Source organism: Coccidioides immitis (genome assembly GCF_000149335.2).
Source record: "Coccidioides immitis RS genomic scaffold supercont3.1, whole genome shotgun sequence".
NCBI lineage: Eukaryota > Fungi > Ascomycota > Eurotiomycetes > Onygenales > Onygenaceae > Coccidioides > Coccidioides immitis.
This window is the reverse complement of record NW_004504310.1, coordinates 4,100,767-4,117,048: the sequence shown is the minus strand read 5'-3', so window position 1 is coordinate 4,117,048 and position 16,282 is coordinate 4,100,767. Positions and strand designations below refer to the sequence as shown.

Here is a 16,282-nt window from a genome sequence, read left to right as displayed (position 1 = left end):
CGTGGGAAGTATCATAAGTAGTTAAATAACCAGACAGACAATTGAGTGGTATCATTACCAATACATTCCTCCAACCGTTCTACATGATGTAGGTCGCTAACCGGTAGACCTGCCGACCTTAGGCGCACAAACCCCACGGATCTCAACTCCCAGGGCGAAAGCGTGGGACTTGGAGAAAGCGTGGAATTATGCTTTGTCATGGCGCCAGTGACACAGACTGAAGCGCAGCGCCTCGGCACCAGCTTTTGGCTTTTTCACAGGGAAATTCACATGCGTCCGGAGTACCGTTGGGCCATGTCTGTACATAAAATAGCTGCTAATCCACCGAATCTTCGCGCCATCATCTCTTGAAGTTCGCTTTCTGTAACATTATATTCTTTTCCTTCATATTTTCAGCTCTTAAGATACCCATTTCCTTCTACTTAATTTTTCGGGCCTACCTCGTCGAGTCTACTTGATTCCTTCACAATGTCTCTCGCAAACCGTGAGTTCACTGATTTTGCGCTGTCTCGGAGTCGTCGGAATTTCAAGTCACTGCTAACACACTGGCGTGCAGCCAGCTTCAAATCTTCCGCTGCCTTTGACATCATCAACAGCGTCCTCCAGGCCGACAACGCCGAGCGCCAGAACGCTATCAAGTCCGCCAAGGCCGTTTTTGCATTCACCTTGACCAACGAGAAGGGGGAGACCGAGAGCTGGTATCTCGACTTCAAGGACAAGGGTGTTGTCGGCAAGGGCGCTGCCCCTGAGGGTGGAAAGGCTGATGGTCAGTCCTTTTTTTTTTTTCCCCTCCCCTTCGACCATGTTTTCGTGATTATGCACTGACACCGTAACAAGTCACCCTCCTCCTCTCCGATGCTGATTTTGGTTCCCTCGTCGCCGGTCGTTCCAACGCCCAACGGCTCTTCATGGGCGGCAAGCTGAAGGTTAGAGGAAACGCCATGAAGGCCATGAAGATGGAGCCCATCCTCAAGAAAGCCCAGACCAAGGCCAAGTTGTAAATCGGTACCGGCGGCCCGCTCCTCTACATCTTCCTCCCAACCTCCAACCCGTACTCCGTACTCCGATCATAATGCAACGAACGAGGAGAAAAGCTCAGGACAATTGGAGATGGAACTTCTACATAGATTGCATTATATAACTTTTGTTTTTCCATTTGGAGACAAGTGGTGATTTATGAGCACTATCACCCTCTCCCATACGATTTATTCAGCACTTGGAAATATCTCATTTTGGATGCAGGTACCCAGGTTTACTGTTCTCAGGAGTCTATATATATTTTGAACAAGTTTTAACAATATGGTAACGCATTTCTTGTTGTTTTTCTCACTCCCTACTGCATTCTATCCATTTCTATGTGAGGCGCGCTGCTACTGAGTGATTGATCAATCATTATCCAGCCACTTCATCCCAACAATATGTACTCTGTAGTCTCCGTCAGCCAAGATACCTTCCAGTCACAGAGCCCAGACTGCTCTGCATGTCGATGTCTCACCGAGACTGCTCTTAACCGCATAACTGTAACCCATCGGCACAGCGGGGGTGAGCTTGATATTCTGCATAAACACTACTTTTTTTTCCCTAATTAGGGTGCCCACAGATCTTGAGGATGAACTGACTATGCCCATCCTCCCTGCAGCTGTTTTGTCTCACTGTTTACTGTTTGCTGTTCTTTGTCCACCCGTCTTCCTCCCTTTCACCCTTCGCCGCCACCAAGGCGCAGATGTTGTTAGGTAATCCAACTACGGAGTACATGTAACTAACTAGCCCCTCGCTCACGTGACCCACATAGAATAGACGAAATCCCCCTTTAGGTAAGCTTATTACCGAGTTAAAAATGACCAGCATACGAGTCCTTCATTGGGCAAGTCGGGGACTTGCTGCCTCCGCAAAAACATCGGCCCGTTAACCACGTGACTTCCAGTTTTGGTGCAAGGTGGGTGCTTGGAAGTTCTTCTTGGCCGTCAGCGGATCAGGGCAAGGAAAAAAGGATAACAAGACCACCACGGACCCGGCAACCACCACGACCGCTTCCCATCAACATTTTTTTTATCTCACAAGTCGGCGGCGCGTATCCAAGCTGGCCCCGTTGCCCTCCTACCTTGTCCATACCCGTGCATAAATTTGTAATTTCACTTCACTTTGGCGTGCTTTGCCTTTCGTCGGTCTTTTTTTCTATTATTTTTTTTTAATTTCTTCCCTTTGGCGTGCCACCCGGGTTTTCGTTGTCGCGTGCGATCGACTGTTGTTTGGATGTTCGGCGACCTCAAAGAGTCCTAAGGGTGAGTCGATTATCTTTATCGCTTCAAGGCGGTTGCCTGAAAGTCTCTTTGCGAAGGGACATTGCTGACTTTGGGCGACAAGTAGGAATTCCTTCTAAATCATCTCATTGCCATCTTCGAGTCTCACAAATTCGCCTACCTTCCAGCGCCCTCCCCCGAGCCGCTTGTCAAACTTGTCCCGTAAACATTCAGGCAGGCATAACAGACAGTCGGCACCGTCGGGTTGTCCAGGACAGCTGTCTCGTCGAGCTTCGCGACCGGTTTGCGATCCAGGTCTCGCCGGAAGTCAAATGGGACGGCGAGGCTGATACCCGAACCAATAATTCGACCGAGGGGTCTCCAAATAATATCTCTCCCTTTCTCACGTTTGATATTCAAGGCGACAGGCGGCAGGAATCCTCGAATCACGAGGTGATCTGCCTCATCCAATGTCCAAACGAGGAGCGGAGATTCAAGGCTCCAAGGAAACAGGATTAGACACTATGTCTATGAATGCAGAAGCGCCGCAGCGGGCTACGGCCGCGCAGTTGGCGAAAAGAAAGTAAGTGTGTCTTCTGACTGATCGTGGAGCAGATTTGATGGTTTGCCCACCATGTTTATATTTTGAACTCATGTTGTTTGTCCGCTGAAAACGGAGACTCCCGTGTCCTGCTCCACTCTCATCAATCCACCTCCATTATATGAGTCTAGACAACGGGGGGGAAGCAACATTCCGACCTATTGTCAAAGGATTTTCGATGACCCTTACCCTTTCCTTTGGTCCACGGCCGCTTTTGCTTTTCACGTCTCAGTTCTCTGTTACTTTTATTTTCCTCCTACTACCTGTTTCGCACTCTTTGTTACCACGTCTTACTCTATCACTCGATCCCTTTTGACATTCTTTTTGCCCCACAATTTCAATTTCCAATCTATTGCTTCCTGAGCTCTGTCTCATAGGGACGTCTTATCGAGACCGTTTCCCCGTTGGCATTATAGTCTGTCAAACCGCCTTTGCTGCTTACCTGACAACGCCAGACGCGGATAGGCTCCGTCCCATTCACACCAGCCCCATTCTTTTCACTTTGCAGCGTTTGCGCTCTGCCCTACCGCCTATCTAGACGTTCCTTGCGGTCTCAGTAGGCGATACTTCACTCCACATTTTGCCTCTGTGAGAAGTTTGCTTTACTCGCATGACATCTATCCCTTTTCTCCTGGCTTTATATGTGATTGCTCAGCCTCTAACCAAGTCACAGAATCAAGCCATTAGGTCAACGACGAGGTCGCGTCGGATCGCCGAATATAGCTCCCTCGACCCAGTCGTCTCCTTTTAGCACTATCGATCCGAACATTGTCCCAAGCTCGACACCTTCAGCCACAACAAACGGCTTTTCATTTCAATCCCAAAGCTTTTCACAGGGCAACTCCCAGAACACCCAACCCCAACCGTTCGGAGATCAGAATAGTTCTTTCTCATTTTTCGGCTCTCAAAGCAACTCTGCGCCGTCGTCGTTTAGCTTTTCAGCCTCAACTCCCAACCAGCAGATCACGAATCCGTTCAACAACACCTCTTCCAATCAAAATTCTAATTTCCAGGGATTCAAGGGAAATATGTTCAATATTCCCGCTACCACCGGTGAGGACGGTCAGTCGGGGACTAGTACTACCAGCGGTTTTGGAGTTAGCGGATTTGGTACCCAGCAGGGCCAGCCACCGTCATTCTCGTTTGGCGGCAATGGTCAAACCCCCAATCCACCCTTTGCAGCGTCAACCGCGGCCACTAGCAATATCTTCGGACAGCCGTCCGGTACTAGCATTTTTCCAACTTCTCAGCCGTTTGGAGCCGCTCCGGCTACCCAAGGAAACAAAGCCGCAGACCAGATGCAGATGTCACCAGATGGAAAACCTGCCTTAGGAGCCAGCAAGTCAAACATTTTTAATTTCTCCGCACCGGCACAACCTGCGTTTACTTCGGCTACCACCACTACTCCCTCGTTTGCATTCGGTAGCCCGTTTACCCAGACTAGCACACCTACCACCTCAGCATCCAAAACTACCGATGCTCCAACATCTACTTGGAACTTTTCAGCACCGACCTCTGCCAGTACCTCCCTTTTCGGGAGTTCTACTAAACCAGATGATAGTTCCAAGACTATATCTTCGACAGAGTCTAACGGTATAAGCGCCCCAGCGGCCTTTAAGGGTGGTTCACTCTTCGGAAGTGCCACCAAACCGGACGAATCTGCTCTTGAAGCCGGGACAACCGCCGCGAGTAGTACTCCGGCTGTGTCGAGCACAACCCAGTCAATCTTCTCTACTCCATCTTTGGGATCAACCTCGACAACTAGCAACATTTTTGGCAATCTCAAGGAATCCAAAGACCAAACTGAGGAATCTAAGAAAGATGCTGCCCCTACGGCACCACCGAAGTTCCAATTCGGCAATTCGCTCTTTGGAACTACCACTAAGCCGACCGAGATGGGATCTTTAACGCCATCATCTGCACCTGCATCGTCGGTGTTTTCTTCTACACCTGGAAAGCCTCTCTTTGGGGAGTCAAAGACTGAAACTTCTGCGCCCGAATCCTCATCCAGCCCAGCAACGGCATCGACTCTAGCAAGCTTTACTCCTTCTACTGCCGCACCAACACTGTTTTCCGCTTCCACCAATGGCAGCTCTTTGTTTTCTGGAGTCTCCCAGCCGGAACAGAGTGTTTCAACAACCACATCAGATAAAGACGTTGCCCCTACTTCTTCATTATTTGCCGCTTCGGCTCCCGCTCCCGGTAGCGCCTTATTTCCACGATCTACCACATCTAGCAACCTTTTCGGAATCTCAAGCAAAGGCTCCGAACCTGCACCACCTACGCCCAGTGCATCCATCTTTGGAGCAAGCACTACAACCCCCTCTTCTAAAACCACCTTTGGAGCAGGTTTTTCGTGGGGCGGTCCCCAGCCATCAACAACTGAACCTAGCAAACCCCTGTTTACTTCTGACCAATCCAAACCCGATTCACAGCCTCCTCCCACAACCGTCGCTAAGGCATTTGAAAAGCCTGCCGCCGAGAAACCATCCTTGTTCAGCATTGAAAAACCTGCAGAAAAGGCGTTTGGGCCCACTGACTCGATCTTCAAACCCGTCGATGCTGCACAACCTCCAGCGAGCGTTTCCAAGGCGCTCTTCCAACCTTCTACTCCTACTGGGCCAGCTCAGCCTCAGGCTATGAAGACGGTTGCCACAGATGCTGGTACCATGGTAGCAAAGCCCGCATATGCGGACTCCGGGATGCAAACGCAGTACGATGTGGAGTCAGAAGTTGCACAGCTGATGCCCCCCGAGGACGCGATACCATCTGAGCTTAGTGAAAGCGAAAAGAAGGACTGGATTAATAAATGGAGATTCCAGTATATTAACCAGAGTTTCAAGGAACAAATTGCTAGCATTGATGCTAGTTGCAACGATTTTGAACCTCTTATCGCCTATTATGTCATGCTTCGTCGGCAGATTGGATATCCCTGCTCTCTGGTCAGCCACTATCGTGCTGTACCATATGGTAGCAGACGAACATTCCCTGCCGGCGAGCCCATTCCACCTCAGGAGGAACAGCAAAGTAAAAAGAGAAAGGCTGTAGATGGGGAAGTTTCGAACGCAAAGCGTGGTAAACCTGAAGCCACCGAGCTATCTCCGTCCACGTCGCCAACAAAACGGAAGGTGAGGGATGAGAATGGGGCAGATGTTTGTTCAGGTCAAGTTGAAAAGTATACCAAGATGGACGAAGATTCAAACATTCCGGAAGTGAACGGTGAGACATCGATAGAGGGCGACGAAGACCAAGGAGAAGCATCTGAAACCCTACGCATGTTCATCAGCTCCTACGTCGCTGCTCAAGGACGACAGCGATCTCCCCAACCTATTGATATTGAAGAGACCGGTGGAAAGGAGAAAGTTTCCAAATTCACCTCCGATGGATTAGTTGGAGATTTATCCAAGGATACAGTTTCATCTGGAGCCTCTGCAGCGTCTCCGGGTGCCACCAACGGCCGTAGCTTATTTGACAGAGTTGAATTGGGACCTAACGGTCAACCACGACGTCAGGTTGATGATAAAGCAGAAGGCAATAATGATTCAGTCACAGCCGAAAAGCCTGCTGACCCTATTGCATCTCTGTTCAGTGGGTCGAAGTTTGCATCTTCCTTCGATTCGCCAGGATCCGTTACTCCTCAGTTTTCGTTTGCTTCAGCTAGTAACACTCGCACACCCTCCCCATCAAATCCAAAAATTGACGGAGAGACGCCCAAGGCCTCTCCACCCAGCTCAATCTTCGCGTCAAGCACATCAATCCCAAAATTCTCCTTTGGAGCAGTATCAGAAAGCGCCACGCCCAAGGCTGCACCTCCCAGCAATGGTGTTTCTACACCGAATCTCTCTACTCTTTTCGGCAGTTCTACCTCGAAGCCTCTTTTTCCTCCTATGTCTGCCGAACCCGAAAAACAGAGCAGTAGTGCAATGCTGTCTCCCGCTCCGTTTTCTGCCAACACATCCGTTGAGCCTAGCCGTTCGACCACTCCAGCTGTCTCGGATGAGGGAACGGGTGAGCCGACAGATGACACGGCAAATCTACCCCAGGTTGATTTCACAAAAGGTGGTGCGGGTGAGACAGATGAAGATGTCAAATTTGAAGTACGCGCCCGTGCTTTAAAGCTAGTACCAGGCTCCACATGGCAGCGTAAGGGCGTCGGCTTGCTTCGTGTTTTGAAGAACCGAGAAACTGGTCGTGCACGAATTCTGCTTCGGGCGGACCCAAGTGGCAACGTCATTCTCAATTCATCGTTGATTCCGCAGGTTGACTACCTTCAACGTGCAACGAGTGTTCAGTTCTTGGTGCCCACTGGCAAAGAAGCTGAACAATGGGCTCTGAAAGTTAAAGAGGCCACTAAAGCTTCAGAGCTGGCCGCAGTTATGGAGGAATGCAAGAAGAAGGATTAGATGACACGTTCAAACTGTCCCTTTCTTATCTCTTTTTTTTTGCTTATGGGTAACGGCTCTGATGAACCTTGTATGTGCTGCTTTTACTGGCTCTCGGTTACAGATCATGTTTTAATCCACGCGGAATGGAATAGGATACATTGTTGCGGTGCAATAGCTCCATGTTACTCCGCAATTTCTGATATGAAAATTGCCCTTGTTCTTCGACTGCGAAAAAATTGTCCTGCATTTGATTACTCTACCTTCCATTTGCTGTTTATGTTTCGATTCAAGTCCGACCTTTTGAAGATGTTTGTCCTTTTAGATTGGAGTACGGAGTGCTTTGGCTTTCTTTTACACAGTAGCATAGCCTTTGTTGTGACAGAGTTTTCAGCCCCTGCATCTTGTCCCGGATAGAATACTTGCAGATACCTTTCGACCCTTCAAATTGTTTTGAGGGCATGCCTGTGATCAGGTCTCTTGTTTGATATGAAGTGGGCAGAGGCTGCTTTCCGGTCTCGTTCTTATGTTGATTTGGATTGGGAGAAGGAAGCCTATGTATGTATGTACCCGATTGCAGACCGCCGTGACGGCGACTACAAAAGAAAACAATTTTTTTCTCGCTCCAGGGTTCGAACCCCCGATACATATGTCACGACTTCTAGCGTACTTGCGTGTCGTGATTATGCTGTCCTCAAAGATACCTCAAAGGCATGTGCTGTACACGCTGCCTATGACTTGACATCAGAGCTCAGCACACGTCTTGCAATCGATCCAGGGCAAATTGAAGACCAAATGGGCGTAAAAAGATTTTTTTTTTTTTTTTTTGGGAAACAATCAAGCCAAAAAGTCGCCCGGCCCGCCAATTAGGTATACTCTCCCCGCCCCTCCTGACCCTCTCTTTGTTGCAACCAGATATCCAAGGCTGTACCACTACCCAGCGAAGGGTGTACCGGTGTGGTACACTCTAATATGGTAGCCATATTTCTGCTGAAGTAGGGTTGCAGCTCCGAGCAAGCGCGGAATACCTATCGTATTCCCGCTATGACTATCGGGGCCTCTATTTGTTATGATGGCTGCCGTGATGATGGGTTATGGGTTCTGCTGTGCTATCATATTCCCCCTTTGGATCCTTGATGGATGCAGGACAACACGACCAATTAACATGGCAGAACTGATCTCTTGGTTGTTTTCTCATGGCCTTCGATATGTTTGTACCAATTGCTGTTGGGCGGGGTGCTGACCTGCTGCCTAGATATGTATATTTGGTGTTGGACTAGCTGCTTGAGCTCTTATGTCTCCCATATATTTCTATGGCTAATATGTCCGACCAAACTACATAGCAAGTTACCCCGTATGTATTCCTGGATTGGATGCTAACGGGGCATGTCACTTATTCCTTGATCAGGCTTCGATATCATACAAAAGCAGCAAGTTGCCGCAGATGGATACCCGGCGTGTCGAGTCGCCCTCATGGTCTCTTCTAATGTTGCCGCGTGAAATTCGAGATGAGATCCTCTCCCTAGGATTATTGTCGAACTACACTTGTTGCGATGACGCTAGCTGTGACATCGATAAATGTGATCCCGTCAAAACGTTCCCGATGATTAATCTACACTGTGGTGCCCACGAAAATTGTTCTGGCTGTTCTAGGTCTGGGGGCCGACCACCCTTTGATATCTCTATCCTGCGAACATGCCATCAACTCCGGGAGGAAGGTGAGTTGCTCCTATTTTCTAACATCACGTTTCGATTGTCCTGTGAATCAACAGGGCAGTTAGAGCCTACGCCTACGGGGATTGTAGAAAGATTTTCGTCAAGGCAACGCGGATTTATACGCCATATATGATTTGAAAGCAGTCTCCAACCCGACGCGTCGGAGCTTCCTGCCTGCGAATGGAGGAATGTCATGGAACTTAGTGCACTAGAGTGTAGAAACCTTTAGGTACTCCAGTTTGGATTTTTGGACGAGCCAACGACGTTCCAAACTGCTCTAGGCAGTACTTGTACAGCTCCTCGCGGTTGGGTGAAGTTGCTTTCCTTGGTGCATCCCCGGCAGGGAATAATCTATATTTTTGAAGGGGAAGTCCTTCCGGAAGACTGTCCATTAATTACAACGTTTATGTCCCAAATAAAGCTTGCCTCACAAGAAAGTGCTGCGGTTCCAATCCCGCTATCAGCAAATCCACAATTCCTTTTCCTATCCATCCCAGAGGCAGTCAGGAGGCGAATCCTGCGGCATTTGCTCATCCCTCCGTCTGGAATTGTGCATCCGTGCCTCCCACCAAGGGTCGATGGAACGATCATGAGCTTGTTTCCAATTTTCTTATCGTGCAAGGCAATATACCTGGAAGCTGAGCGCGTTCTATACCAGGAGGCAGTTTTCTCGTCCTGCTCTTACCAGCATCAGAGGCCCATGCGCCGGTTTTTATATAAGCGCACCGATCGACAACTAACTAGTTACGACTTATGCGACAGTTCTTTTGCGATGGTATGGCCCATTGGCTTAACCGGAATTTTAACAAGTTTCTTCTTGAACGGTGCCCAAAATTAGAAAACCTTCAGTATAGAATCACTGGTGGCGACTTTCATCATCCTTGCTTCCATGACGACAGGCCTTATTGAGGTGCAGCGATTATATCGTACGTGGATTATAGCAGCTGTCTTTGCACTTTGCCTTCCCCCCAGCTACATCTCTCTACAAGGCTCAAGATTAACCTATACTGCCTGTGTCACAAAAAGCCACCTGCTAATACCGAATTATCCTATCATCTGTTTGAAGGTACCAAAAGTGACACCTTGGCTCATGCACGAACCCAGTCCGGATAACAAATGCGTGCCTGTGTGTACTGTGCGAACATTCTGAGCATAAAACAGAGGTGAGGGTATGTCCTCTTTGATTATTTGACCTTGAAATCGACCGCTCCCTAGTATGGTTAGTGGATACATCCATAATTATATCGATGTTTTCAAGGTGTAGTTACGGACCGACGTGTCCTCGGACTAAGAGGATCAGCTTCATATTCTGAACATGCATACTAAAGGCGTTTAGACCACCTCGTCCCACAAAGTACATTCATCTCGATCTTAGGGCAGTAAACCTCTTGGTTGGCATGGGCTTGGAAAATAAGGAGTAATTGCGTGATCGGTCCCCCAGTGCAAGGCAACAGACCCAAGTCGTGTCGACCTCATACACCTCTGCTCTTATTTTATTTTTCAGCTGCGGTAGGTCGTCATTGTAACAAATGGCAGCACGGATCAACAATTCTCGTCCCGTTCTACAATCGATCTAAATGATTCCAGCAGCTCTGGGCGCAAAAGGGGCTAAACAATGTTTTGGTATCAGTCACGCGTAACAGCAGTTAAGTTATTTATCTCTAGAAATGCTGGTGTAATCTCCATAGTGAAAGTTTTGATGAAGGTAAAACCATGCATTTTCATTGAACGGTCAAAGCCCGTGAAAATGCTCATTGAAAGGGAGGAACGACTATAGATGCATTCCACATAATCCTGCTATGAAAGACATGGTTTTTTTTCCTTTCCCAACCCCGCAACACCAGAGTACACATCGATCATTTGTAGACGACACGCTTAAGCATCCTCGATAACGGAGGTCTGGAGACCCTTGGGATCCTTGACATTAACGGCCTGGACGTAGGAATACAGCTTCTCCTTGGCGCCCTCCTCGTCGTTACGCTTGCGGCTGATACGGACGCGCAGTCTGAATGGGACACCCTTGATACCCGCTTCCCAAACCTTCTTGTTGAGCTGGGGGTCTAGGCGAACGTCTCTTGTGCCCTGTTTATGCAGTTGCAAAAAAAAAAGCGACGGTGGTTAGCAAGCCATTGGCCACCGAACGAATAGAGAAGAAAAAGAGATAAACATAAATTCCACTTACCATAGCATTCTCAGCGAAGGCACGGATCTCCTTGATAGCTCTTGGGGCTCGCTTCTTGAAGGAGACGCCATGGACCTATTAACCCACAACAGAAAAGAAGAGAGAAACAAATTAGTCTTCCGTCCGAATGCCCAATTTTAATGCAGAGAAAGGATTTTGTGCTTTCATGACGTGCATATTCTGCAGGGCCTTAAGATGGACTTCATAAAACTAATTATTTTTTTTTTTTCTTCGCTTCTTTTGTTCGTTTTCCTTCCACTTGCTGGTCCCCCGCAGAATCATCTCCATTATCCACCGCAGTGTGTAATGGAACGAGTCAAGGACGGAGAGCAGATGGGCGGATGCAAACGGTTTTCAATGATTTTGTGAAGCTTCCTTCTATTCGGTTTTCCGTCCATGCTCGACCCTCGCAGTTTGCACATGCATGCTGAACACTTTTCCCAATTTGAATTTCTCTTTCTTGATCTGCTCTCCAGATAACATCCCAGGTTCAACGTACTCTCTTGTGAAGGTGGATGGTGTACTCGCGAGTAACAACATCGGCGATAGCGGAGCGGCCGCCCTTCTTTCCAGCTTTTGCGCTCGACATTGTCTGTGGAAAGAGGTACTTGTCAATACATTATTCAAACTGCAATGGAGAGAAAGCAGGCTGCACTGACTGGCTGTTTAAGAGATGTCCGTTGAGTTCTCTGGTCGTGCTCGGTTGTCGTCGTCAAATTTCCCGCTCGTTCAAAAGTGGTTTTGATGTTTGATGGATTTTGGTGGGACTCGCTTATTGATGACTCAGCACATTCTGTCACGTGATTTGGGGGTCGTCGGAGATAATATCGGTTTAATTCCGTAGCGGGTTTACTGATGGTATTCGAAACGAGGGACGGAGTGCTCGCTTATCAGGACAAGGGAACCTTGAATCAAGTTATTGATGGAAGCGTAGCCCCGTAGTTCGTAATTGTAGCTGTACATATATCTGTTCAAAACGCCCAAAAGCCTACTCCTCAAGCTTAACGTCCCCTTTACTAATGTCAGGATAGACGTCAAATCTCCTCTGGTCGTAAATCGGAATGGATTTCCTCGTTTCATCGATGACTCCCTGGTCCAAATCTGCGTACAAGATATCTTCTGACTCAGCACCCTCAACTAGAATTTCTCCTCTGGGGTCTACGACCAAACTATGGCCCCAGGCATGGTATGTCGCGTTCATGTCCCGCGCTGGACTGCAGAGCGCAGAGTAGACCTCATTATCCAGCGCCCTTGCACGGCCCAAGAGAGACCAGTGCAACGGGCCGGTAGTCGTGTTGAAAGCGCCGGGGTACACAAGCAGGAAGCATCCCTTGCGCGCTGCAATCATCGCTGACTCGGGGAATCGGATGTCATAGCATATAGCCAAGCCAACTTTCCCGTACTCTGGTAAATCGACAATGGTAATTTTATTTCCAGCGGAGAGCACCTCACTCTCTTTAAACTTTATTTTGCCAGGGATATCAATGTCGAAGAGATGTGTTTTGCGGTGGGTGGCGATCAGAGAGCCTGTTGGGGAAAACACCAGAGAGGTGTTGAAGTACTGTTTGGTTTCGGGGACATATTCCGGGATACTCCCGCCTACGAGGTAGGCCTTTGCCTCCGCGGCAATAGAGGATAATGTATGAAAAGACGGAGACTGCTCAGTTGTAGGCGGGGAAGGGAGAAGTGTCTCGGCGTAGTGTGGGAAGAACTGGGTGCCGTAGGGCGAGTTGAAGCACTCCGGCAAAACGATCAACGATGCGCCTGATCGTGCGGCCTCGAGAACCTTCGACCGTGCACGAGCCAGATTGACGGCTTTATCAGGGCCTAGACAGAGCAATTTTGTTAATAACTTGAGGGCAGTGCGACCGCTGAGAGCAAAGAAGAGGCATACCGGTGGCCAATTGCACCAGAGCAAGCTTCAGTGGTTTCTTGAGGATCGCCGCCATCATCGCTGCAGGTACTCCGTACAGTTCATACAATGGGTTACTATGACTGTTACCTCAGGGGGTTCAGTTATCGAATGCTAAAACCACTGTTAAGTGGTCGAGTCGTTGACAAGATTGTTGGAAGTTAGCGGGAATTCGGGCCCCTCGCGCTAGGTTGCGGAGAAGCCACGGAATGTTATCGTTATTTACTCTACGTGACCGATGCTTTTGGATCGCAAAGGCTGGACATTGAAGATGCTTTGTATTCTTCGACAGCTGTTTGAATAGTCCCAATATAGATCCCACAACCATGCTGGAGACACACCTTGAATTGTGATTGCGAAAGGTAAATTGTTGTCACCATAATGCCACTCCCCAAAATCAACTTCTCTTGGAGAGTCATACCTAGCCTGATAGATTGAATCTGGCTATGGTCACATTGCTCCAACACTCTACTCCCGCTGTGAACCATCAATATGCAATGTCAACAGCCAAATTCCAAAAATGATGCAGGTTCTTTATTAGAGTGTATCAATAACAACTGTGAGGCAACAGATTAAGCATGCGCAGCTAGCTACAGCGTACGCTGAAAAGACCGTTCCGTTACGGAATGGCTTGCAAATTTTAAGGGGAACAGGAAACACACAGCACCAATTTTCAATCACCGGATCAACACAAAATTCTCTAGAGGTTAGGCCCTGAGTGGCGACTTCATTCATGACACCCACCACCTGAGAAATGGCAAGGAGCGCTGTTTCGCCCATTACACTCATATCAGCTGGCCAGGTTGTTTCTAGGGTATGGAAGTTGAGTGACCCGGACGACCATGCTCTCGACAAAGACGCAGTGTGTCAGTGCCAATGATCCTTCATCCACTTGTCTGGAGTCCTTCCATCAAGATTGGCTGTGATTCCCGGCTGAATCGCTTCCAGTTTCCGTGTCAACTCCTTATAAACCCGCCGCTGTATATCAGCACCCTCTCTCGTCAACAATAGATGCGGTGGGTTTTTGACCTTTCCATCGTTCAAGCACTGCCCGTGGGAATCCGCGCCCGCCGTTAACGCATGGATAACCGTTCGACTCCCGCATTCGGCAGAACGAGCGAGACAAGCCATGATAATATCACCAGGAAACATTTTCCGAAGCAGAGTTGAATGGCAAAATCCCGGATTCGAATAGTTGATTATCACCGGCGATCCTTCGTGATGCATTGCGTAGATCTCTCGGCATATCATGGCCACCATGAGCTTGCTAATATGATAGCGAGCTTGCATGCGAGCGGACCTTTTATCATTGAGCTGCTCAAATATCCTGCGGGATTGAGCCTCGGGGAAAGATGTGTGAAATATAGCTCCGGTACATACGATATTAAGGTGCGGACGAGTATGGAACTTTTGGGCTGTCTGTTTCATCTTGGGAAGTAATAACGCTGCCAGGAAGAAGGTGGAGATGACGTTAATTGTTACCGTCAGTTCATCTGCCTCCGCAATCTGGAATCTTGCTGTAGCGACGGCAGCATTATCAACCACTGCATCCAACCGGTTGAGCTTCTTTGCCTGTTTAGCAAATTCTTGGACTGATCTGTAGGAGCAAAGATCCAGCTCCCAAATCTCAACTACACCAATACGCCTTGTGCTCTTTTCAATGGACCTCTTGGCCTCTTTGGCAGTTTCAGGGTTATAAGCCGCGAGAATGAGCCTTCTGTGATTTACACCTGCACATGCTCCTTTCACGCGTTTGGACCGGCTCTTCATGCTGCCCAGACGGCCTTGCCTACCGCCTTTGCATGGTTTCTTTTCTTTTCTTTTTTCTTTTTCTCGGCGTTTGTGCCAAGGATTTCCAGAAAGCTTTGGTACGGAGTAACTTACTGTCCACGTTCTCCCAAGCAAACGGGGGCCCGATGATCTAGCCAGTTAGGAGTAGGAGGTGGCGCACCACGATTGAGGAGGGAGCTTTACCGCGAGAGTATGCTTTGTGCTGCATAAATTCTAGGATATATCGTCTCAATGCGATAGAGAGACACGACTGATATACATATGTCAGTCACACTGTTGGGCGAGAATGTAGTTAGTTGACGGACGGCGATGCTTGCTGAATGGACTGCTGTCTTAGAGGAAAGGTGTCCTCGCAAGGTGTGGCATGATGCAGGTGGATCACTTGTGCTCAACATCCCTGACCTTGTTGATCACAGGCGGGCGAAGGGCTATATTCTTTAGCGAGTTCGGCAAGAGCCGGGCCAAAAATGAACAACAAATGGTTCTATTTCTGGAGGCCAAAGACATCAGAAATTGATCTGCAGCCTATACTCCTTTGTAAAGCAGACATTCGGCTATATTGCTGAATGAGGGCAGTTTGTATCATGAAGGTAGTTAATTCTCACCCATGATTATGCAATCGGAACGTTATGGCGCCACTCACTGTGACAGGGCTGGCCTGTTAAGATGCCCGTGGTCAAGCAAAACTTAGAGGTGGCGGTTTGGCTGTTTGGCGTGGATGATCATCTAGGTTCCGACATCACAGCAAGCCAACAAACACGTGGCTAAATGTGTATGTGTGAAAGATTTTGTAAAATTAAGTTTCAGTGTACTCTGTACAAGACAGAATGCTTGAGAAGTGGATCAATGCGGGCAAAAAAATCAGACTTTGCATGGACACGCATACAAATTTAGTATGTAACTGGCCCGTCGACGGAGAAGCACTTCTCCAGCCGGACTCCCATGTTCGATAGGCGTTGGCTGGCCGGCTGGGGGGTTGTTTGGGACGAGTGCGTCGGTTTCTAACTTACATAACCACAGCGGGTACGGAGTAGTTAACTAGTTAGTTGGCCACCCCTTCGGCCTTGCTGCCGGCCACCTTTCTTATCAAAGAGAAAGAAAAAGACTTGTCTCAGCCCAGGAATGAGTCTTGGATGTGGATACCACTTCGCCATGGGTTGAGAGCGGACAGATTGAAGGAAATTAACCGGAAACCAAGGAAACAACGTTTCATAATCATTTGACTGTTGAAATGGCGGTCTGATATAGTTACTCCGTACTCCTTAGATTATTTCGCGTCCCTGCGGTTGAGATGCCTCCTTCGCGACGGCAAGTTGTATCGTCGTCGTCAGTCGAAGTGCACGAAAGCGGCGCCCGATACCGGAGACACGGACGGCTGAGGTGATCGGCTAGTGGGTGGCACGGGACGCGTCTGCCGCTGTGATTGGGCGGGGCCCCGCTGAAAAATCTTGAAGGCGA

The 16,282-nt window shown here is 48.6% G+C and overlaps 6 protein-coding genes across 6 annotated transcripts; 2 read left to right on the top strand and 4 right to left on the bottom strand.

Annotated features, from left to right (window-relative positions):
- Positions 1–361: 361 nt before the first annotated feature.
- On the top strand, positions 362–1,330 carry CIMG_01652 (lipid transfer protein). The gene is made up of 3 exons (XM_001247880.2): positions 362–484; positions 557–766; positions 838–1,330. Exons 1-3 carry the CDS (start codon positions 469–471, stop codon positions 999–1,001), a joined length of 390 nt encoding a protein of 129 aa, XP_001247881.1. The 5' UTR covers positions 362–468; the 3' UTR covers positions 1,002–1,330.
- Positions 1,331–2,051: 721 nt separating this feature from the next.
- CIMG_01653 (uncharacterized protein) lies at positions 2,052–7,267 on the top strand. Its single transcript, XM_001247881.2, has 3 exons — positions 2,052–2,282; positions 2,368–2,823; positions 3,515–7,267. The coding sequence occupies exons 2-3, from the start codon at positions 2,711–2,713 to the stop codon at positions 7,242–7,244; spliced, it is 3,843 nt and encodes a 1,280-aa protein (XP_001247882.2). The 5' UTR covers positions 2,052–2,282; positions 2,368–2,710; the 3' UTR covers positions 7,245–7,267.
- A 245-nt stretch (positions 7,268–7,512) lies between these two features.
- On the bottom strand, positions 7,513–8,206 carry CIMG_12768 (uncharacterized protein; the record flags this gene model as incomplete). The annotated part of the gene is made up of 3 exons (XM_004445714.1): positions 7,513–7,777; positions 7,928–7,954; positions 8,100–8,206. The coding sequence occupies 3 exons, from the start codon at positions 8,204–8,206 to the stop codon at positions 7,513–7,515; spliced, it is 399 nt and encodes a 132-aa protein (XP_004445771.1).
- A 2,351-nt stretch (positions 8,207–10,557) lies between these two features.
- Positions 10,558–11,710, bottom strand: CIMG_12767 (ribosomal protein L31e; the record flags this gene model as incomplete). The annotated part of the gene is made up of 3 exons (XM_004445713.1): positions 10,558–11,021; positions 11,122–11,196; positions 11,621–11,710. 3 exons carry the CDS (start codon positions 11,708–11,710, stop codon positions 10,815–10,817), a joined length of 372 nt encoding a protein of 123 aa, XP_004445770.1. The 3' UTR covers positions 10,558–10,814.
- A 301-nt stretch (positions 11,711–12,011) lies between these two features.
- On the bottom strand, positions 12,012–13,143 carry CIMG_12766 (nitrilase). Its single transcript, XM_004445712.1, has 2 exons — positions 13,016–13,143; positions 12,012–12,948 (listed from the first exon to the last, which is right to left on the bottom strand). The coding sequence occupies exons 1-2, from the start codon at positions 13,071–13,073 to the stop codon at positions 12,110–12,112; spliced, it is 897 nt and encodes a 298-aa protein (XP_004445769.1). The 5' UTR covers positions 13,074–13,143; the 3' UTR covers positions 12,012–12,109.
- Positions 13,144–13,549: 406 nt separating this feature from the next.
- CIMG_01656 (uncharacterized protein) lies at positions 13,550–15,371 on the bottom strand. Its single transcript, XM_001247884.2, has one exon. It carries the CDS (start codon positions 14,801–14,803, stop codon positions 13,901–13,903), a length of 903 nt encoding a protein of 300 aa, XP_001247885.1. The 5' UTR covers positions 14,804–15,371; the 3' UTR covers positions 13,550–13,900.
- Between the last annotated feature and the right edge of the window lie 911 nt (positions 15,372–16,282).